At 56.4% G+C, this 21,501-nt stretch overlaps 2 protein-coding genes and 1 non-coding gene across 8 annotated transcripts; 1 reads left to right on the forward strand and 2 right to left on the reverse strand.

Annotated features, from left to right (window-relative positions):
- Positions 1 to 813: 813 nt before the first annotated feature.
- Positions 814 to 21,289, reverse strand: LOC105695447 (protein numb). Of its 4 annotated transcripts, none has more exons than XM_023432089.1 (9): positions 21,123 to 21,289; positions 7,886 to 8,050; positions 7,734 to 7,805; positions 7,180 to 7,398; positions 6,903 to 7,089; positions 6,557 to 6,814; positions 5,454 to 5,627; positions 4,862 to 5,328; positions 814 to 4,798 (listed from the first exon to the last, which is right to left on the reverse strand). In XM_023432089.1, the coding sequence occupies exons 2-9, from the start codon at positions 8,021 to 8,023 to the stop codon at positions 4,421 to 4,423; spliced, it is 1,893 nt and encodes a 630-aa protein (XP_023287857.1). In that variant the 5' UTR covers positions 8,024 to 8,050; positions 21,123 to 21,289; the 3' UTR covers positions 814 to 4,420. The 4 variants fall into 4 exon arrangements, with proteins under 4 accessions (XP_023287857.1, XP_023287856.1, XP_023287858.1 ...); XM_023432088.1 differs by lacking the exon at positions 21,123 to 21,289 and adding an exon at positions 11,729 to 13,263; XM_023432090.1 differs by lacking the exon at positions 21,123 to 21,289 and adding an exon at positions 9,367 to 9,389.
- LOC105695472 lies at positions 10,931 to 17,441 on the forward strand. 3 transcript variants are annotated; one of them, XM_012417035.1, is made up of 6 exons: positions 10,931 to 10,983; positions 14,831 to 14,972; positions 15,503 to 15,866; positions 15,963 to 16,175; positions 16,235 to 16,522; positions 16,611 to 17,441. In XM_012417035.1, exons 3-6 carry the CDS (start codon positions 15,822 to 15,824, stop codon positions 16,845 to 16,847), a joined length of 783 nt encoding a protein of 260 aa, XP_012272458.1. In that variant the 5' UTR covers positions 10,931 to 10,983; positions 14,831 to 14,972; positions 15,503 to 15,821; the 3' UTR covers positions 16,848 to 17,441. The 3 variants fall into 3 exon arrangements, with proteins under 3 accessions (XP_012272458.1, XP_012272443.1, XP_012272451.1); XM_012417020.1 differs by having other exon boundaries at positions 14,831 to 15,866; XM_012417028.2 differs by lacking the exon at positions 10,931 to 10,983 and having other exon boundaries at positions 14,487 to 15,866.
- Positions 18,576 to 18,739, reverse strand: LOC111673917. The gene has a single exon (XR_002762160.1). It is a non-coding gene; the product is annotated as a U1 spliceosomal RNA (small nuclear RNA).
- Positions 21,290 to 21,501: the final 212 nt, after the last annotated feature.

The following is a 21,501-nucleotide window of genomic DNA, read 5'->3' on the forward strand; positions in this document are numbered from 1 at the left end:
CAAAAAACGGTGAAAGCTAACGTACGAAACCAGATGGCAGCACAGAATGCGATCGCACGATCCTGCCCGTGAGCAATCTCCCAACTCATCTCTGCCTCTAATCCTATTGTTACTACATGCCCTAAGTCAGAGATGAGCAGGAGATTGCTTACGAGGAGGGTTGGGCGACTGTGGTTCTATGCTGCCTTCCGTGGAGAATGAGAGCAGGAGGTACACTCGAGCGATGGACATGCCATCTAACAGTATCCAATGGCGGCTTACCTGACGCAACGAGATATGTACAGAGATGAGTTGGGAGATTGCTCACGGGCAGGATCGTGCGATCGCATCCTGTGCTGCCCTCTGGTTTCGTACGTAAGCTTTCACCGTTTTTTTGCACCCAAGGGCGGCGCAACGAATTTCTGGTAGGGGCTCGCGTACTGGTGATGGCGGTACCATCTACCAGTCGCCGTTGGTGGCTCACGTACTCGTGATGGTAATACCATGGGTCAGTTGACGGTGGTGGCTTACCTACGCTTACCGACACTGCTCGCTTTTGATGGTAAGGGAAGAACACTCGTGACGCTCCATTTGACTTTATCTACTTATCGCGTACGGAACTCTCATGCAGCGAATCTGCGTAAGTACGATCGTTCCTAGAAATCTTCGCGCGTCCCAACCAGCCAAGCGCCAAGCTACGGGTCGAGGTGTTGAGTATATGTGCGTTCGGCGCTACACTCGACGAATATGCGTGAGAGTCGAATACTGCGAAGAATGACGGTCTCGGAACCGAAGTCGGATGTAGCAAGCGGTAGCACTATTAACGTACCCTGATTTCGTAATCACAACAGATATTATAATAAACCGTATCTTTACAGAGGCTGATACATTGTAAAATAAACAAGAATATTTTACGAAATATACACGCTTGAATATCGTACGACGATTGAAGAATCGATCGGCGATTATATGTACAGAACGCCAAAGTCTAAGGACACGTCGCGCCACATCCAAGAGTCGAGGCTTCTGAATGTGGCGAAGGCGCATTCGCATCCACGGTGTCCGATCCAACTCAAAAGTCCGCCACGTCGAACGATGTCCGACTTCGTTTTCTAACGGAACTCTTCCGGTAGACGCGCTCCTTCGGGCGAACCGGCCGCGATGATGGAGACGAGACGCCTTTCTACCATCTTGCTGATTCGAAAGAAAGGTTAAATTCAAGACCGACAGTCGACCTCACGGGGAAACGAAACGGAAAGTCTCCAACTAGCCTAGGACGGAGGATCGGAATCGATTTCTTCCGTTTTTCTCAACACTCGTACCGTGCTCGTGACGTACGCATTAACGGATGGCAATGTTAATAAAAACTAATGTTACGATAACAATGAATAATAACGAGAGTTATGGTAAACGTAAATCTACCGATCGCGACGTATTTACAATCTGCCGTTCGTCGTACGAGAAACGCGAAGGAACCCGGATTGGTGGAATTGCGAAACGCGTCTCCTCACCGTTCAAGTATCTCGCGTTAAGAAACCGAGCGACGCTTAAGTACATCGATTACTAACGGTCTCGTAAGTACTCGGCATTAAGTACTAGCTTGCACTTCCCTCGTACCACCGACAATTTAGCGATTCGCGCGACACCGTGCGCTAACCCCTCGACTCGTCGCTCCCCCGATGACGACCCATCCGGGGAGTGGTCCCGTTGGTCTACCAAGCTTCGTATCCTCCTCTCCCTACCGGGGTGCAACGGCCATTAAAACTTAACGTCCGTAAGCAACGTACATACAAAAGGATGGGTTTTCCTTTGCCCTATGCCGGCAAAACTCGGCACCCGAGCTGGCAGCTCCACGAAAAAAGAAAGTAAGAGAACAAAAGTACGCCGCCATTTTGCAAATACTATGCGGAATGTAATACTAGGGTAAATTGCGTGCTCTCGGCGCGAAAGGCTTGCGGTGTGACCACGATTTAAGAAGGACATATCGCGCTACGTCGGCACTCGCCGAGGAAAAGTTTTTAAACGATCGTTTTGCTGGAATGGAATTTGCTGGTTTCGTTGGATCATTCGCGCCGTCAAAAACCCGATAATCTGGACGCGCGGCAACGAAACGTTATCCTTAACTCATCGTAACTACGTTTCTTTAACTCGGTTAGACTCCAGCTGGCAGCCAATGACCGCGCGGTAATCATCGCTTTCTAGCCTTCAAGCCAAGAGCGAAGAATCTCCGCGATGTCACTTCAGAGTCAAGACCCGCAATTTCGAGAGAACCCGACATTGGCCCTCGAAAACCCAATTACTACATAGGAAGGCGAAAATCCTACCGAACTCTAACGAGACAGTCGTGGAAAGAGCTTCGGCACTGATTTATCGAAAGGAGGCGAATCGTAAAGACAGTCCTTCTTAAAATATGGATGTAACGTTGTGGCGAATCGATCGTTCGCTCCGTCTCGACGCAACTTTACCAGTGAATAAGGTCGCCGATTCTTTCGTCAAATATACATCTACTACGTTTCTGCTGGCTCGGTGAATTCGAATGTCTACGCTCGCGTTCCGTTGAACGATTCTACGCTACGTAAGTACATTGCGTGCATCGGGGATGGACCGACGCGTTCGCGTCCGATCCCTCCTCGATCGCATCGAGATCCAGTCTCGCCAATTTCGGTCCGGCCGATCGGTTCGCTCGATGTTTTCCTGCTTCAACGGGTGTAATGCAATTTCGACAGACTGGCAGCCGCGAGAAATTATCCCTCTTGTAGTTCATTACGGGCTTGCTTAAATTCCCTTTATTGGCACGGCGGTACGTCGATATCTTGACCTCCTCGTGTGCGTGTATCTCCTCTTACGTAGTTTATTAAAATGTACTTTTTCGCTAACCGTTCAACACCTAAGTGATCCGTAATTAAGTAGCTACTCTATGCTTTTGCCGTTGCAGGCTGAGTTAGGTTAATTTCTACCTGCGCACTAAGTACTCGCGACGTTCTACCCCACTCCTCTACCTCGAATGCAACGCTTTGTGAACTTTGAGCAATAATAATCTAAGTCGAAGGGATACTTCTAACCCAGCATTTGCATCAAGTACTAACCCCTTCAGTGTTATCACAGTCCTTCGACGTTGAAAATCAACCAAAGTCCGAGAACCTCAAAATCTTTGCGTCCGTCTTCGTCCGTAAACGTTCACCGGAAGTGCTAAAGACATTGCGGCCATCTAGTTTCGGTTCAAGCTATATTCCAGAACCAATTGTTGATGTCACAACGTAGTCCCGTATTGAAACCTGATTGAAACGCGTTGAAAAATTAAATACGACTTTAACCAACAGGCCCAGTTAGAACTCTTATAATTTTTGTGATCTTTCCCTTTGTAATTTTCTTTCGTCTCTAAGAAAAATATGCAGTTACGGCAATGTACGTCAAGACGCAGCAGCGACGCGGAGACGTCCACGAAAGTGGAAGAAAAGATTCGCGTCCCATTAATTCGTCGGTTAACCTAATATATTAAACCCCGTTACTGAGTGGAAGTAAATATCGCGACGGCCCGTGTGCAATACGTGAACACACAATCCAAGTAAATTCACCCCTGATCCAACTCCTCTTCAAGTGCGGAATAATTTGTTCGTGCGTACAATTATTATAATATCGTGCAAAGCACAAAAACTGCCACTTCCTGGACAGTCCTAAACTATGGAAACTGATCTACTACATCATGAGGTATTGACTTACTCCCGAAAACATTTAGTTAAACCTATCGTATTCGCCAAGTCTCACATAACACTCGTTGAATATACCGAGCAATGTTATCTCTAAGGTACATTACGGACTACTCTCGACAAATCGAAGCCACGATCGCTTTGTACGGCTTTTTGCCGTTTGGTCGAATGCGATCGTTCGCCCCGAGGCGAGAAATGTGCGTATGCTGAACGAACAACGATATATTATTCTTTTAGAAGCAATGCTGCCGCCTCGTCGCGTCCGTTCGAAATTGCATTACTTGGATTGCCGAGTCCTCGCAAACGAAGCGATTCGTCGGCCGACTGAAAGACACCGCCCCGAGTCTCGACGCTGCTGACGTTAATACCTGGTCGTCAAATTGAATCTAGGAACCTGCGGATGACTAGCCAGCACGATAGGACTACTCTCCAAGAAGTTTCCAGTCTAGGGAACGAACGGCAGTTCGTCGACGACCGGCCAGAAACGGAGAGATCCACGAACTCAAAACTCTTGCGTGTTTCCGGAGCGGATCGACGAGCTACCGTAGCAGCAAACCGTCCGTCCATCCCTCTTCCTATCTTAGCTTAGGGGATCTACTTATCAGCTCGGCGCTTACCCGGGTCACTCAGGTGTAGTACTTCCGATCGCGCGCATGCTCGGAGCGCGACCGAACCGGCAACCGTCACTATGCGTTCATCCGGTAGTATTTGGCGACGTCCTCGGCAAACTTCTGCTACAACTGCACCTGGAACGCCTGCGTGGCGTTAGACACGACGAAGGGGTTCGTCGTCGAAGACTGGCGCAGGTTCCTGGCCGCGATCTCGGCCCATTCGGCGTCGAAGGGATCGGAAGGGCCCCGGGGAGCGTTGGGAGCGGGCAGAGCAGCGGAGCCCAGCGAGTGCGCTCTCGTGTGCAGCGGCGGCGCTCGTCGCGGACTCCGGGGCACCGGGGGCATCGGAGGTACCGGAGGTACCGGAGGTACCGGGGACACCGGCGGTACGGGCGACACCGACGGCATCGTCAAGGGCACTGCGGGGGGCACTGATCCGGCAACGCTCCCCAGCCACTGTTCTGGCTTCGGCAGGCTGGGCGGCGTGGACACCGGCTGGACCTGTAAACGAGTCCGATTATCAAGGTACTCCCAAGGTCCTCCCGAAAGGGCGAGCCTTCTTACCGGCGAGGTCACCTGGACGGTGCTGACGACGGTGATTGGAATGGGCGAAGCGGAAGTGACGCTGGCATTGGGGGACGTCGCGATGGGCGTTAGCGAGTTAACTGGAATCGGCGACCTGTTGGCCGCCGACGTGACAACGCTACCCAGAGACGACGTCGACGCCGTGCTAAAAGCTGGACTGGGATTCGGCGGAGTACCAAAAACTCCCACGGCGCCGCCAGGTACCGGAGTGCTCATGACCACTGTCGTGGTAATGCCCGTTCTGGGCGTGAGGACTGGGCTTAAATTACAGCTTCTGTTCAGAACCGGGGTCAGCCTGTGATTCGCGCTGGGAACGGGCGAAGGAGCTTCTTGCCAACTGGAGCCCACGTGATTGATGTTGTCCGCGTCGCCGTTATTGTTGTTGTTGATGTTGGCGCTGTTGCCGTTTTGCTGCTTCGTGTCTTCCGGTGAATTACCACCAGTATCTGGAATATGGCCAAAAATTAGGCGAAGACCAACCGGGAGCGTCGACGCCCGGTTACGCGCAATGAAGATTTGGTCCAAGGATATCCCATCGGTACCACGCGCAAATGTAAATAAGTTATATTACGTGGAGGACTGGTACTGGCGAACAGCTGCTTGGCCACCGAGCTCACGGAAGACGGTGGAGCCGGGGGTCCGAAATCGTCGCTACTCGACAGAAGCGAAAGGCCTCTGGAAAGCTGTTGACACATTGCCGAAACGCTGTCTTGACCTCTCGGCGATATCTCCGGAATGGGACTCACTGAAATTAATGAAACGTCATATTTAATTCGAAGTAATACTCTCTTCCTTGGACATCGACACAGGGGAGTCTTCGAGCGGTGCTGCATAACGGTGCTGGAAGCTACATAAGTCATGCTACGATGCTCGGATACGTCTAACAATGCAGTCGGCATCAACGGTGGTTTAGAAATACAGAGGTAAAGATAGGTGACATCCAAGCATAAAGTATAGACGCGTCTGACGAATGGAGGGCTACGGAAGGACAATCGTCTCAACATCTGGCTACGGAGAATCTATCTTAAGATACGTCACACGGATCATTTTCTTTCCTCAATTTTGACTACTTCAAACGTGCCAATATCAAACGTTAATAATTCAAAAACGGTAATTTTCCGACGTATCCCAATCTAGTACGTGTCTACCACGCAGGGTGAGGCTGAAACTTAGAATGTCCAATAGATGTAATTTTTTAATCACTTCCGTCAACTCTGGCTCGGCGCGCCGATCCGTTAACGTAACGCTATCGGCGCGACGCGTACGGGTTGGAAAATTGATTAAGAAACGTTCCGATACTCGAGCTGCATCGAAGCGCGTGCTACCATTGTCAACGAGCGGTCGCTCGCTTCGACGCGAAACCTAAAGACTGACAACGTAAAAACACCGAAGGGGCAGGCAATATCGAGAAGTAACGGAATAACGAGTAACGACCTTCGTCATATCCATCGAATTCTGTTGCAAAAATGAAGAGCAGATCGTTATTTGTTGGCGAAGTCGAACCCGCGCGCCTAGAGCACGATACGATACGCGTTTCCGTTAACGCCGTAGACCGTGGCGTCGGATTTGCCGGATTTGCCGCCCGACAACCGGACGGACCGAAACCGCGGACCGGACGCGGAAGGCATCGACTTTAGAGCCTCTTATCGCAGAAGGCGACTGTCCGCCGCTCACCTGGAGGTTTCAAGGGCACGACGTGCGGGAGGGTAGGTGGCAGGCGCGTGAGATCCGTAGGTTCGAGGCTGTGGCTGCGTGTACGTTCAAGGTTACTTGGGAGGTCATTGACCCGCAGACTGAGCTGCCTCTTGAACGGAGAAGCCTGGTTGAGTTGCGTGAACCCCCGGAAGGAGCCTTGGCGTTCCAGCATCGAGGGGGTGGCGTGGGGCCTCTCGATGGCGAAGGGATTGAACACCTGCTTGACGGGCGGCACGTCTGCGGGGAAAGGCTCGGTCAATGGGGACTCGTTAAATAGGGCTCTCGCGAGCCGCGAGGGCGAACGGAGAGTTCCGTTTCGACCGACCTACGGCCCGCTCCCGCGGGTCCTGCAGCCGTTCGGTGAGACTCGGCTGTCGGAAGCTGCCGCTCCGCGTGAAGGTGGAGGTCTTCGAGTCGAAGGTCATCGTCACTCCGCATTCCTTGTCCCTTCGTTGCTTCCGCTCGAGACAAGCGGCGAACGCGCAACCGACCGCGTGACTCAGCCTCTCGCCCTGGAACCGAAGGCGCGCTCTCGAGGAGACCGACAAAGGGAGGCTCGGAGGCGCTTCTGCCCGCGCCGGACGGATCGGGTCCTGACTCACCGACTCCTTCAAGGCCAGAAACCCGTGGCACATCCACCGCCTGGTGGTTCCGTCTCTGCAGATGTAGCTGAAGCCCTTCTCGTGGTTCCGGTCGGGAGCACAGAACGAGACCTTCTCGATCGTCTGGTCGACGATCAGACCCTTCGTTTCGTCCTCGACGACGCGAAGACCGTCTCCGGATACGTGGAGCACCGCCCGGACTGGTCTTCGTCTCGAATTCTGAGCAAACGTCCGTTATCGTTACAACGATCCTCGACGTTTGCAGGGAGGCTCCGTGACGCTCCCGTTCGATTCGCGGCCTGGCTGAATTCGGAGCAGCTCCGAGGTCATTTACGTTTCAATTTTTCAACAATCAACCGGACGCCTGAACCGAACGAGGAGACCCTGTACCGTTAAAGTATATAGGGCCGAGCAATTAAGGTCGACGTCTCTCGACTTTTAACCCAGGTACCCCTCTCTCCCTCTCCCTTCCGACTTTTTCAGCCGGACCGGTGATACCCGTGATACCGGTGATACCGGTGATACCGGAAGCGAGACACAACGCGTGCACTTACCCTGAGTACCTTTAGCGCTTCCTCGCAGACTTGCATCCCCCTCGACTCGAACACTTCGACGCATCCCAGGTACTGCAATCGAGACGCATCGGAGCCACGATTAAAAGATGCGCGAGTTGGCTTTAGGCGCGAAATAAAGATCAAGGGCAAACCTTAACGTGGAAGGCGCAGGTCGCGGAGCGCACCGCGCTCTCGTCGGCCTGCCATTGATGAGGCTTGCTTGACTCGGGGACGTGAGGATCTTTCCGCCGTCGGAAACTGTCGCGAAAGCTTCGCCGGAGTCGGTCCATCCTCTTCCCCGGCGACCTCTCTCGCTTCTGAAAGGGAACACGGACGCGCGTCAGACGTTTCTCCGGAATCGAACCGACGAAGACGGAAGTATCGAGCCACCCATACGGAAACCGCGGGATCCCCTAACGAGCAACCGTCGAGCCGCTCATGAGAACGGAATCCCGAAACCGCCCTCGAGACCCGCAAGGGGTGCCGCGGCGGAATATTAATAGGTCGGGCGCGTGGGTTCGCGTAGAAACGGACGCTCGAGAGGACGAGCACATGTCGCGACGTTAAGGTGTTACGAAAGTCATATATCCGCCTCGGACCCCCGGGCGCGTCCCCTAAATCGCAGCCTTGGGAAAGCGACCGCACCGCGTAACGGTCCGCCATGGCCAGTCCAAAAAAGCCTGTGATCGAATCTTGAGGCCGGTTCCCAAAGGATCTTTTATTCCAGCCCCTCCGTTGACTCCCCTAATTCCGAGCATGGGATCTACCCCCCCAATAGCGCGCACCCCATAAAGGCGCAACCGGCAAACCGAGACGTCGCGAGGCCGCCTCTCGATCGGCAGGAGAGGAACCGACCGTGCCGAGTATTTACCGGATCGAAGGAGAAACGCTTAGCTGAAACCCAGGTCAATCAACCGGAACGGCCCTCGGGTTAAGGCCAAAGCCCGCTCCGCGGAGTCGGTCGACTGGAAGCGGTTCGCGAGGATGGACTTTAGTCGCGATACGCGGCACGAGAACGGTCAACCGGGAGAAACGAGGGGAAAGAAAACGAACGTTTCACCGACAAGCGTCCAAAGTTAAAGGACTCAAAGACGAGTTACAATAGCGACCGCGCCAAATGGCCGCGTCACGGTTTTTTTTTTTCCGAAAGTCATTGCGCGGGCAAAATTGGTGACGTTTTCCCGAAACGACTGGATCGCGTTAATTAAATTCCCAGCAGGTTGACGGTCCCCGCAAACGAGACGGGGAGTCGAGCGGATAATTCACTTTGCAAAAGTTACTCGGTGCTTTTAATCGTTCGCCATCGGCCGGCATAAATCCGCTCGGGATCCGGGAAACCGAGCGAGGCGAATCAGCGGGGTCGCGTTGCGAGAAAAGTTCCGCGAACGCGTCCCAAGGTACGGTTAATCGAGCAAGGAAAAATAGTTAACGCGCCCAAGAGGGTTAACGATCGTCCCCTCGCGCATCGCGCATCTGCAAAAATACTCGAAACGAAAATAAAGGGCCCCTCTCCCCAGGGACGCGGTATTAACGCGCGGACGTCTCCCCCTGCGCTAATGGGCAAAACGTGCGCACCTAAGCGCTCTCGACGCAATCGGATTACGGTGTTTACTTAGCAAAGTAATACGCTTACCGATGCGGCATTAAAGAGCGAATCGGCCGCGCGCCGATTGCCGACAGCGATCGGAAACGGCCGTCCGACCGAAGCGACGGCGTCGAAACTCGAACGCTGCCGAGTGATTCACCGTCTCCGCCGAGACGGGCCGGAAACGCGCGACGCGGAGCTCGAATTCCCAGGAGGCGTCTCTTCGATGACCAATCTCGAAAGAATCCGGGAGACGGCTCACCTGTCCCCCTTCGCACGACAGAGAGCATCGATCGCTCGTTCGCAAGGGAAGCCGACGGTCGTTTCCTCCTTCGCCGCGAGTCTCGTTTCATCTTCCGAGCGACGGGGCCTCGAGAACGGACAACGGAGCTAACCCGAGAGCCGTGAACCACTCGTCAGCTCCGAAGTCGCCGTTCGGTCGCCCGATCCGCGGAGTCGGAGAGACCGCGAGCTCGTCTCGTCTCCTCGACGGCAAAGAAAATCCCGGCGTAAGCGGCAACCCGCGGCGGCACGAGGTAGACGAGATGGGTAGTAAGTATTCCGGTAACGCCACCTCGTTGCGAGCTCCTGCGAGCACTCGATCCTTTCACCGCAGTGCCGTATCCACTCGGGGCCTCGCCCTTGCCGAAACGGAAGCCACGGAATCGCTTAAACGTCCGACGACGAGTACCGACCGCAACCTTACGTTTCCTGCCTCGTCGGGACTCGAGGGCGCCCATCCCGGTCACAGCCGGGCGTCGGGGAGCGGCCGTACGACATTTTTAAAGAGCCCGCCATCGACCGGATCTCTCCCGGCGGCAAACTAGCGGCCATTGCCGCTCGCTACCGGTTATCCTTGAGTTCGATACCCCGCGTACTCGCGCCCGTCCACTCGAGCGATTACTCCCCGGCATTCGGCGTCCGCTCGGAGCCAAACTCGGACCATAAATCCGTGCCACGCGACGATCCCCACCCGAGCGTTCCTCCTCGTCGTTCCCGCTCCCTGCCCGTTAACGACCAAGAGGTCCGGCCGAGGACTCCGAAAACGCGCGCGGCCGCGTTCGCGATCCTTCGACGACGCCGTCGTCGCCGGTTATTTTTAATCCCCTTGACGAGGTTCTAATCTCGTATCCGGGCTAGTCGCGAATCGTTCGAGCACGGGTCGAGCCGCGGCGTCCACCGTGACCCGCGTTACGGGACATAACTTGCCTCGATGGAAAAAGCGTAACTTAATGCCGACTCGCACCGGGGAACGGTCGCAGACTCGATCCTGCCGCGGAACCGCCGCGGAACCGCCGCGGAACCGCCGCGGAACAGGCATTCCCCTCCGAGTCTTTCCTCGCGTCTCGCGTCACGTTTCCCCTCCCCGGCTGGAGTCGAAGGAAAGTTGGCACTTTCCGGGCAACCGCGCTCCGAAAAGTGGACCAAACCAAGGGGAATCGCTTAAAGGGCGTACTTTAAGGAGATCGACCGTCGGTCGATTCATCCCGAAACGCGCCTCGGACGTCCCTCGTTGACCGTAGCCGGAAACCCTCCAACGGTGGTCGGATTTCCGTCCGGATTTAACCGCCTGGCTTGGTAACGGGGGTATTTTACGCCTCGCCCGGTAAACCGGAAGGGAAACCCTGAAAATCCGTCGACTCGAGCCTCCAAGAGCAGCGAGCGGTACTACATACATACAGTACTGTCGGAAGGGGGAAACTCCGGTCTCGCCGAGCAGCGGGCGCGGCCCCTCTTCCATAATCGACGGGATTTGCGCGTTCTCGTTTAACCCGGAGGACTCGCGTTGGCCCGCGTTGACCTCGCCCTTGTCCCATACTCCGACGAGACTCGAGATCCCGCTCGGTTGTGGCGCGAAGCTCTTCCGGGAACCACGTTCCGTTCGATTCGCGAGCAAGCGACTCTTTACGGGCGCCCCGTCGATTTCGCGGTCGAGAAGGCAGCGTCGCAACGCCCGACGAGATGACGTATCGGTCACGCCTTATTCCCTGGACGGTCGTCACGAATCCATCCTCTGGATAAACGCGACGTCGGACGCTCCGGAGCTCTCGATACTCTTCGACGGCCGAACCTCGCGCCTATCGTCGTCCCTGCTTCGTTGAGCCCGGCCGATCCGGAGCCGCGAGGTTCGCGAGATCTCCGGACCCCCCGCTCGTCGAGACGCGACCCTCGCCGACGAGCCGCGACTCCGGGCGTCGAGAGGCAAAAACGTCCGCCGTCCCGTTGTCTCTCGACGCTTTCTACGACCTTCGCGGGACCAGTTTTGCCAACGGTCCGCGGTGCAGCCGGCATTCCGATCTTCCGTTGCGACACCGACCGCGGAGCCCACGCCCACGCCGCACCTGCCCGAGGTTCCCCCTCGCCGCCATCTTGGACGGGCGCCCTGGCGCGCCCGGAACCGAGGACATACCGAGAGTCGCGGTCCATTCCGCCCGTGGCTGGTGGCCCTCTCGAGCGGCTGGTGGGCGGACGGGTGGTTCCCCATCGTCGGCGTCCACGGCGCCGCTGTCCGCAGGCGCGACGGATGTCCCTCGCGCTCGCACTCGCACTAGCACTAGCACTCGCAGCTTCCCGCCGCGATCACGACGACAGCGGGGGCCGAGACGCCGTCCCGCGGCCCTCGCGGTCGGGGACCGCCGTCCCCGGGTCGTTCATCCTCCGGTCGACTCGGCTGGCCGTGGCGGAGCGGTCGGGACGCGTCAGGGCGCGTCGGGGCGAGCGCGCCGACTGGTCACGCGACTCGCGCGCCGAGTGACGTCACCGAGCTATACCCGGACGACCGGTCCTCCCCTCTCTACCTGGCCCCGCGCCGCGAGCGACGACTCCCTCCGGAATTGGAAGGGCGTCGCGACGGGGCCCGCCGTCGTCCGGAGCTTCTCTTCTCTAGCGAGCGATTCCCGTCGCCTTTGTCTCGCCACCTCCTCCTCGTCCTTGCCGAGACCGAGTTTCCTCTATGGCGGTCCGTCGTCGCGGAGACGAGCCGGTCGGGCCGGACCTCCGTTCCCACGTTCCTCTTCCATTGGCGCCGCCGACCCCACCGCACTCGCCCGGGCCGTCCGCGTCCCTCTCCCCCTCACGCCGGAGCACCGGACCCCGGGGCCTCGGGGTTTCGCGATCGACGCGCCACCTGGCGGCCGAGTCTCCGACTCCCCACCGCTGGACGTTTGAAAACTTCCAACGGACGATCCGTTTCGAGGGAACGCCGGAGCGCCTATGGCGACTCTCGGGCCGATTCGAGCTTCACCGATACACGCGATCCGGTCAAGGATCGAGGAAGAAACACGAAAGGCAGGGGCACGTAGAGCGAATTCTTCGCGGCGATGACGACGTCCCGTAACGAGTCGGCGGAGTTCCGTTAAAACGCCCCGGGGCGCCGCGACGACCTCGACTCCCGGCTATGAGAAATTTCGACGCGAAACTTTCCCTCTGACGCTTTCGCGTTTATTTAGAGGACCGGCCTGACCGGCGTGACCGGCGTGACCGCCGGAAAGGACGCGGACCGATCGACAACCCCCCCGACACGCGAATGCCGGATTACCGTCCCAACGAGTCGCTCCGTCCTTCTCCCTCCCCTGCTCTCGCCCCAGGCCCGTCTCTGGCTCCGCGCGTGCCCCTCGCACCGAATCCGGCATCGTTTTGCTACAACGATGAATTCGACTTTTAACCGTAAACGCGCAACCGACAAAATTTCCGGAGAAGCGGCGAGAGCACGAATTCGCGCGCATAAAATAAAATTCACGGTCGTGACACGAAAATGTCCGTTTTTTTCCGTGCACGGACACGGACACGTGTTTTCGCCGCTCGCTTCTCCGTCGGTTTCGGAAGCGTAAGCGACACCTCCCAGCTCCCTGCCGAGAAAAAATGGGTAGTTAAAGACGCCCCCTCGGTGGCATCGCGCGCTCCGAGGCTTCGGGGCCCGGTCGGGCCGAGAGACGCCGCTGAAGCCGCTGAAGCCGCCGAAGCCGCCGAAGCCGCCGAAGCCGCAGAGGCAGAGAGGGGCGGACAGCTGCGCCGGCAAATAGCCGTAGACATCTGCCGAGACGCAGCGGGGCCCGACGCCCGAACGCCGCGAACTCGCGGGGAGAGAAGAGGCTGCGTCCCGGCCGGGGGACCGGGAAAGCCCTTTTTCCTCCGACTCTTCTGAGCGACGCACCAGCGGGAGGGAAATGGTTTTTTTAACGGCAAGGAATTACGGCGTTTCCTTTGACTATCCGTAACCTCGGTACTTCCCTTGGGTCCTTCCCACGTTCCTCGCATAGGATAATACGAAGGTACGAGTTTCCTCGCGGGCGGACCCGGTCGGTAACGTCGGTGAGAACGCTTACCATTTGACTCGCTGACGAAGCGTCTTTCCAATGGGGCCTGCAACGTTCGATTCGCCGAATTCTTCAATTTACAAAGTGTCGGTAATTCGAAATGAATTTGGCGGGCGGTGCGCGGCATATGGTCTCTCGTAGGTACAGGTACGACCGTGGCCGCGTAACCACATGTCCGCCCGTTCCCATGTCCAACGGAGGCGCCAGGTTTCTTCCAACATGTGCGCCTCGAAATTAACCAGAGAGACAGCAGCGTACCCACCGTCGATACTTTTCCCAACGATTTATGGATTTAATCGACTTATACCAAGGCGCTAAGAAATCGGTCGCGTCATCGCGATTAGGGGCTCGATTCCATAACTCGAATCTAATGAAAATGCTAAAAGTAAACACCTTCCATCACTCCGTAACTTTCACTGCGGAAAAATGTGAGACGCTTCGCGTGAGACCACTCGACCGGTCTCGCACGGGATCTCGACGCGAGTTCTTTTCGGTCTAGGGATTTCACGTTTTCACTCGGAGGATACGGAATCGGGTAAATAAACTCACGCGAGACGACGGAACGAGAAAGGAGCGCTCTCGCCAAAGATGCGGAATCGATTCCGGGATCGCACCTGGCTCGATTGCGGGTAAAAATCGGGGATTCGCGCCATTCGTCCTGTCGTCTCCAAGAAAATTGCCCTTTGTCTCGATCGACGCGACACCTCGAGAGGCCACTAATTTATTCGTTGGCGGGGACGCGAGGAAGATCGGCAACGATCCGTTAAAAAGCGGTTCCAAACAACTGGGTAGGTATCTTAGGGGGGGGGGGGGCAGAAAAATGCGCACGGGGCTAGTATATCGAGCGCGACGGTTCCCACGAGACCCCCGTACTCGCGACGGGCTTCATGGGAACCCCTCGCAGGGCCGAGGGCTCGGAGATCCCTTCGGACGATTCCTCCTCCTCACCTTGTCGCACCGCCCGACGGGCTCGCTCGGCCCGATTCAATTAAGCATTTAGCCACTTGTCGCGGTTGCCCGTCGGTCGTGGGGAATCGGATCGCGGCCGCTTGGCGCCCCCGCGATTGACCCCACGGCACCTGCACTCTTCGTTTTCGCGGCGGAGGGTCGCCGCCCGAGGCCGGAAGCGCTCTCGACAGAAATTTAGGCCGGCGCGACGGCTCGAGACGCCGACTTCAATGACGAATTTAACGCAGGGGTGGAAAGCGAGCAATCGTCGCTCCCTTTGGTCGCTAGATCTCGAGGGTCCGTGGACCGTTCGGTGGGGAAATGGGGTAGGTGATCATCAGGGGAAGAACCGCTGGCGGGAACACCGGCATTCCCGAAGGAAGGTCAAAGGTGAATGGCGATTCAGGGCCTGATGGAAAAACGATTTTGGAAAAAGAAATGGATTCACCACCACGAGCACTAAACGTTGCGCGGTTTGGGCGGATCGGCGGATTTCTCCGACATTTAGTTTAAGGTCGTCCGACGCTTCATCAACCGCGGTATGTTAAACGAGCACGCAACTGAAAAAATAACTTCGCTGCGAGGTCGTGATGTACTCGAGAGCTATCAACGCGGTGTTAACATCCATTGACAAAAGGTGAGGCGAATCATCGATTTCGCTTCGCCCGAAATTCAGAATTTGACATCAATTTTCGGAATCTCTTTAGACGCGATGAATCCATCCGACATCCAGTCCCTCGTTAATTAGATGTATTCCGCGGGTGTTCTCGAAGAAGATATAACTCAAGGCCTCTCGCGAGGCAGAAAACCGGACTACGATTACGCCGCCTAGTCAGCGTTTTAATCGAATGACGAGGTGCCCCTTCTATCGCGCAACGCGCGATGGCATCGAATTCGCGATCCACCGGATTTTTACGCAGGACGTACGGCATTATCCGTTTGCGGTTTCGTTCCGTAAGAGTTCTCGGACGTTCGCGAATCCCCGAGGCAAGTGTCGACAATTGCGTAGCAAAAATTGCCGCCTTTCTACCGGAACGTCGATACGGGCCCACCGAAAAGTTTCGATCGAGCCGATCCAAGAAGACAGTATACACAAGTGGCCATACATTTGGTGCTCTCCCCGTTGGCCTTATAATTTGCATAACCGGGGATCTATATAAGCAAGATCGGGTCGATTTTGAGCGGCCAAAGTTACCGACAAGTTACTCGAGAGCGCTTCACACCGGTTGACGACGAACCATGAAGACTGTTGCGACATTATTCGGGCTCTGCCTCGTCGTCACGGTGAGTACGAAGTATCGATCAAAGGATCGCCACGGGAAGAAGGGTCGATCGCGGATTTTTCTCGCCATACCGATCTCTTTGCGCGTATAATTGCAGAGTGGGCAGGCTTTCTTCTCCGATAAGGTGACAGAAACGTTGGATAAGTTGAAGAAGAACGTCGAATCCGTGGTGGACGCGGCTTTAAACGAATCGAAAACCAAGTTCGAGGATGCAGAAAATGCGGCCTACGAGCTCGTGGGACAAATTCGAGACGAGGGCGAAAAGGTGGCCGAGTCGCTTTATGCCAGTCTGCGCGATTCGGTGATGCACGTAAGTTCGAATCTATGCACGATAACAGGTATCTAGTACTCCCCTGAGAACGTTTGCAGACGGACGAGGAAATCAAGCGGTTGGAAGAAGAAGCGAACGGGGTAAACGTTACCGAATGTACCGCGATGGGCGCGTCCGTACATAAAGCGGCGTTGGCGATCGTCTACAACGCCAGTTCCTGCGTCGTCGCCAAGGTCGAGGAAGCCATCGGCTACGCCGAGGGCATCATCTTTATCTCTCAGGATTTAACGGAACGCCTTCTGTCGATCAAGGCCACGGCAGGGGAATGTGCCAGCGATATCAGCGGAATCGATGGCACGATCCGTGCCGCCGCTTGTATCAAAGCGGTAACTGTCCCTTGGTTTCTCTTTGTCGACCTTTACGTGCGTGGATCTTTTCGTACGAATCTCAGCTAATTTCGGCCCCTCGTTGCAGGCTCTGGAGAAAGCGACCGCGGTGTCGACTAAAATGATACCGAGTGCTCTGAAGGACGCGACGGAGCTCACGTTGCTGATCCAGGGGGTACTGCCGAGTCTGGCGATGTGTTCGTCGGCCAACGCGATCGCCACCTTCGCGGAGGAGAGCTCGACGGTCGTCGAAGACGTCAGATCTTGCATAGCGAAGAAAACCGAGGAGGCCGAATCCGTCGTCACCGACAAGGCGGGACCCTGAGAAGATCCTTCCGCAACGACATCGCCTTATCGCAAAACCACCGCGAACGACGTCTAAAGAACAGTTCTACCTTTCTTTTAAATGTCTCCCTCCCCATTGTTCACCCGAGCACGCCGAGAGTGGTAAAACGTCGAAGAGCAGAACTTTTCGAAACAATGAGTACATTGTTTGGACACGTACAACGCGATTATGCCAAGGGCGCGTCCAACCCAGGTGCACTCCGGCCCACCGACACAATGGACGGTCTATTTTAAGGAGGCGGCTAGAAGTCGGGTAGGAAGACTACCAACCATTGCTGACAATTGGGCCGGTATTAAATAAAATATTGACTATCCAATAAAAGCTAGCAATCGCGGTGAGACGTTAAGTATACTTTATTTACAAGCTCGGTAAAAATAGGAGTTGACGGGAGCAACCCTTCGTCGTGCCTCGTATCGATATCGATCGTCGAGATTTTCCGTAACATTCGCCCAGAAGGCAAGGCCATTTTTCACCCTTCCACTTCTTCCGGAAATTATGCCGGAGCGTTTCCAAGTAGAAACGACAGGAAAGGAAAAAGAAAACGTAGCGAATAGACGACACTAAACGGTCAAAATAAAAAATGCTCGTAACCGTCCTAGCTATTTTCCGACCCAATTCCTGCGTAATCGGCTTCGCATCCATTACTCGCCGCCCATTTCGCAATCGCGGACCTAACGAGCTTTGTAATTACATCGCGATCGGGTAGAATCCCCTAGATCGAGAAATCGATTTAATTACTCGCGTAACCGAGTTATTAGAGGAACCTTGAGAGCACAAAATTAACCAGTGGAGGCGAATCGAACGGAGTTTTGTTATTACATCGATACACTCTACCACAACCTTATAGGCGTGGTAGCGACAGCATCGGTGATGTTGTTATTAACGCGAATCGATATTGCGGAAAAAATAACTCTCTAAGGGCAGAACCCTCGGACTCTTCCTGGACGGAATCCCATATGATATATCGAAGGTCTCAAAGTACAAATGTCATCACACTTCCTACCAATTTCATATTCTACGAAAGCAGGGACGTACGCCTTCCACGCAAAGTGTACCTACAACCCGCAGCACACGTGTTCCGAAAGAGTTGCCTACTCGACGGGAGCAACTCGCCATTTCTTCATACCGATAGGCAACGAATTTCACAATGTTTGGCGCGTCGGAACCGAATGCATTTGAGTGCATGCACACACAGCAAGGGAAATGACTATCGAAATAGCGTGCACCACGCTTGACACTCCATCCCCGCGCCCCGCCCGTGCATAGGGACGTTGCCGCCCCTCGAGTTATGGCTTCGTTGCAGGTGCAGGGTATTGTCTGCGACCTCCGCAATGCAGCCCTGCGCGCAATAACGCGCCCTTAATGCACCTCGCATCGCATTCCGCTGTTTCCTCGATTCCTCGCACTCGACCCCTAAGTGGCAGAAACTGTCAAGAATCGTTTAAACGATCGACCTAAATTTTACGCGAGCTCCGGTTGACTAGTTTAGTGTATGAACTTGGAATATCACGGGAATAATCGTTCGCGGACCGTGTCACGGCGTCGGGCGCAACGAATCTCACAAAAGGAACGGTGACTTCGAGATCCAAATCGAGATCCGCTCCGTTTTCTCGTCGGATATCTTTTCGCCGCCGTGCTCGAAAGACCCCCACGTGCCGGTCGGTAGCGATCCGGCGTTTCCCCCCCTAGCTCGGTTGCGGCCGATAATCCGGGACAGCGCGAACGCTTGTCCCGACTGCCAAAAATTGTGCGCTCGACATACCCACGTTAGGAGTACTCGCAAGGTTCAGCCCGACCCGGGTGCAATGGAAGGACCTCGCCCAGGAGGAACCGCCTTCGTGATCACGGTGTCCTCCGCGCCAAGTAAGTTATGTCGACGCGACCGCCGCGGCCGATTCTATCGAGCGCGCGGATCGTCTCGCTCGCGGGAAACTCGCGGGGTATCTGCGTGCTCTGGCGGCCGAGGGGCGATCGATTATCCGACGGGGTGGCCGATCGAGAAAAAAGACTGGCGCGTGGTCGCGAGTCTCTTTTCTCTTTCCTCGTTCCGGATCCGCCGCGCCTCGGACGGAGGACGCGGAATCCAATGGCCCCGAGTGCTCGCGCCTTCGCCCCCTCGACCCGGAACTCCGAGATCGATTCCTCGAAAGAAATCGCGACGGTCCCTTCTCGTGTCCGCGGTTCTCGGGCGAGAACGAGGAGTCGAAGGTGCGCGCCGGACGCGAATCGATCGGCCTCCCTCCGGACCGCATGCGGAATCCGCACCTCTCGCTCTCACCTGCGCTTCCGCGGACCGCGCCCGCCCTGGATGGTCCGAATCGCCTCTTTTCGTTTTCTTTCCCCTTGGATCCTCCGCGGAGTCCGAAGGGGCTGCACCATGCGGAGGTTCGGTCGCGAATAGACCGTTGAAACGTACTCGTGAAAGGAGGGTCGACCTAGGATAAAGTTAGGACAAAGGAAGGGCTCCATCGAAGCGTGCGACGATCTCATAAGGAAATCGTCCGCCCTGGTACATTATCGGGCGTCGCGCTCCGTTTCTCCGCGGCGGTCCTTCCATCCCGAGAAACCGATTCGAGACAACCTCGAGGAAAGATCCCGAATCTCTTTTCTCGCGCGCGAGGAGGATCAACGTTCGCGATCGGAAGGAGCCCTTCCTTCTCAGGGGATCGTCCGAGAGCACTCGGTCGGAAGCTTTAAACGTACATCTTTCGCGACCTCCCGAAAGCTTGCTCGCCCCCTCTTCGCGTCCATCGACGGATATTCCGCGTCGACAATTTGCGGGAAAAGGAGCCGGTCCCTCTTTGGAGGGAGCTCGCACCACCGGGAAGCGCCGCCGGAAATATTTCCGCGACGCCACGCCGTCGTTTGACGTCAAGCAACTGCGACAAATCGGGTCGTTTCGTGGGACCTTTATCCGACACGCGTTCACCCGAAAGAATTTCCCCACCGTCGGTCCGCGGGGATCCGATTACTCGTCGCGCCAAATTTGGGCCAAGTAAAATCGATCGGGACGGAGGCTAGGAATTGCCCGATCGATGCGGCGTGACGGTAAAGTATCGTCTTCGAAACGAAGGGCAGCGTCACCGCAGCGAGAAAGGAAAGACCGACTCGCGAGTCAAAGTTCCGGCCCGACCCGAGGACCGCCGAGCCTCCTCGTTCCTTCACCTCGCGGAAAGTATTTACGGTGACCTACCGAGAATACTTCGCAATCGATAACGCGACCTGAAACCCGCCGAGAAAGCCGGCCGCGAGCACCGCGATCGAGATCGCAGCGGAGGGCCTCCGATTTCGAAAGGAACGGGACGGAGACGTCGCCTTCCCCGGCGAAAATTACTTTTCGACGAACGCGCCCGAAATAACTCCTCGACGAAGGTCTACATGGAAGGCGTTTCCCCGTCGTGTCGGTAGAAGTTAGGGCAGTATTCGCGTATCCCTCTTACCGCCGGTTACGAAACCAACCTCGACACCTTCCTAACGTAATCTAATCTAACCAGAGCTTCGACGCCTGCCTCGCCGCAGTCGAGCCAACGAGTCCATTTGCGGTCTACCGGCCGTGCGGGCGTTTTTAAGGGCGTTTTTACTTCAACCACGCGTGTCCCGTTCGATCTCGGAAAACGTACCTCCGCCCCCGTTTCCGCTGGTCGTCGCGTCGAGTAATTTATACGTACCGATCGATCTCACGGGTCGAGACCCGGCGACTGCCGGACGCAACGTTCGACCTGGCTCGAAGGGAAACGCCGTATCGAGGAAGTGGCCGCGATTAAGAGCTCGGCGGGTCTCGGGGTTCGACCCCATTTGCATCGAGACCCGCTTCGCAACCGGGATTAATCGGAAACCGCGAAACGTGCAAACAGAGGAATCCGTACCCTTCAGGACTCCGGAAGCGTTCCAACCTCGCCCATGTATTCGGTAAATAGGTCGCGGGCGTGCGCTCGCTCGCTCGCTCGTATTTACGTTCCGCCGGAACCGTTAAAGGATCTCGTAAAGCGGCATACTTCCACGTCGACCGGCCTATCTCCGACGCGCGCCAATTTCTGCCTCGCTTGCCCCTCCGACGATACGGGCGAGAACGCGGCACGTGCAATTCTCGTCGCGGCCCGTCGATAAGCCCGGCGGCGACGTCTCCGTGTGCCCGCGACCGAATCGATGCCGCCTATTGGCCGCGGGCGGTAAACGGTCAGCCAATCGGCGGCGCGGGGACAGGTGAGCCGGACTCGCGATCGATAGCGACCCGCGCGACCGCCGTCGACTCACCTGAGGATGGAAGCTGCGCCGCGGCCTCCACGAGCCGATCCTTCGTCTCCGAGGGCCCGTCGCCTCCTGGTCGCCTCCTGGTCGCCTCCTGGTCGCGACTGCTCGCGACTGCTCGCGACTGCTCGCGACTGCTCGCGGGTGGTCGCGGGTGGTCGCGGCGCGTCCGCCTCACTCGGCGAGCAGCATCGTTTGACTGACAGGCCGCCGGGACGGCCCGTGGACGAGCTCGCGGTGCGCGCGCTCCCGGCGAGCGGGCGCATGCGCCCGGACTTGCTCGACGCACGCGTCGGCGCTCACTGACGGCTCTTATCAGCGGTTGCCCGCCGGTGGGCGGGGAAGGAGCGCGAGCGAGGCCGGCCGACGCCGCGTGAATGGGTGC

Source organism: Orussus abietinus, unplaced genomic scaffold, assembly GCF_000612105.2.
Source record: "Orussus abietinus isolate OABI.00-Male unplaced genomic scaffold, Oabi_2.0 scaffold142, whole genome shotgun sequence".
NCBI classification, from domain to species: Eukaryota; Metazoa; Arthropoda; class Insecta; order Hymenoptera; family Orussidae; genus Orussus; species Orussus abietinus.

Bases quoted from the DNA above. Each gene is read 5' to 3' on its own strand.
- LOC105695447 (XM_023432087.1), bottom strand. From the start codon at position 11,803: ATGGGGAACCACCCGTCCGCCCACCAGCCGCTCGAGAGGGCCACCAGC. The intron at 7,806-7,885 runs GTTTGCCCTTGA...TCTCGATTGCAG, and splicing joins CCTGCGCCTTCCACGTTAAG to TACCTGGGATGCGTCGAAGT. The intron at 5,329-5,453 runs GTAATATAACTT...GCCATATTCCAG, and splicing joins CGCCAGTACCAGTCCTCCAC to ATACTGGTGGTAATTCACCG.
- LOC105695472 (XM_012417020.1), top strand. From the start codon at position 15,822: ATGAAGACTGTTGCGACATTATTCGGGCTCTGCCTCGTCGTCACG. The intron at 15,867-15,962 runs GTGAGTACGAAG...GTATAATTGCAG, and splicing joins GGCTCTGCCTCGTCGTCACG to AGTGGGCAGGCTTTCTTCTC. The intron at 16,523-16,610 runs GTAACTGTCCCT...CCCTCGTTGCAG, and splicing joins CCGCCGCTTGTATCAAAGCG to GCTCTGGAGAAAGCGACCGC.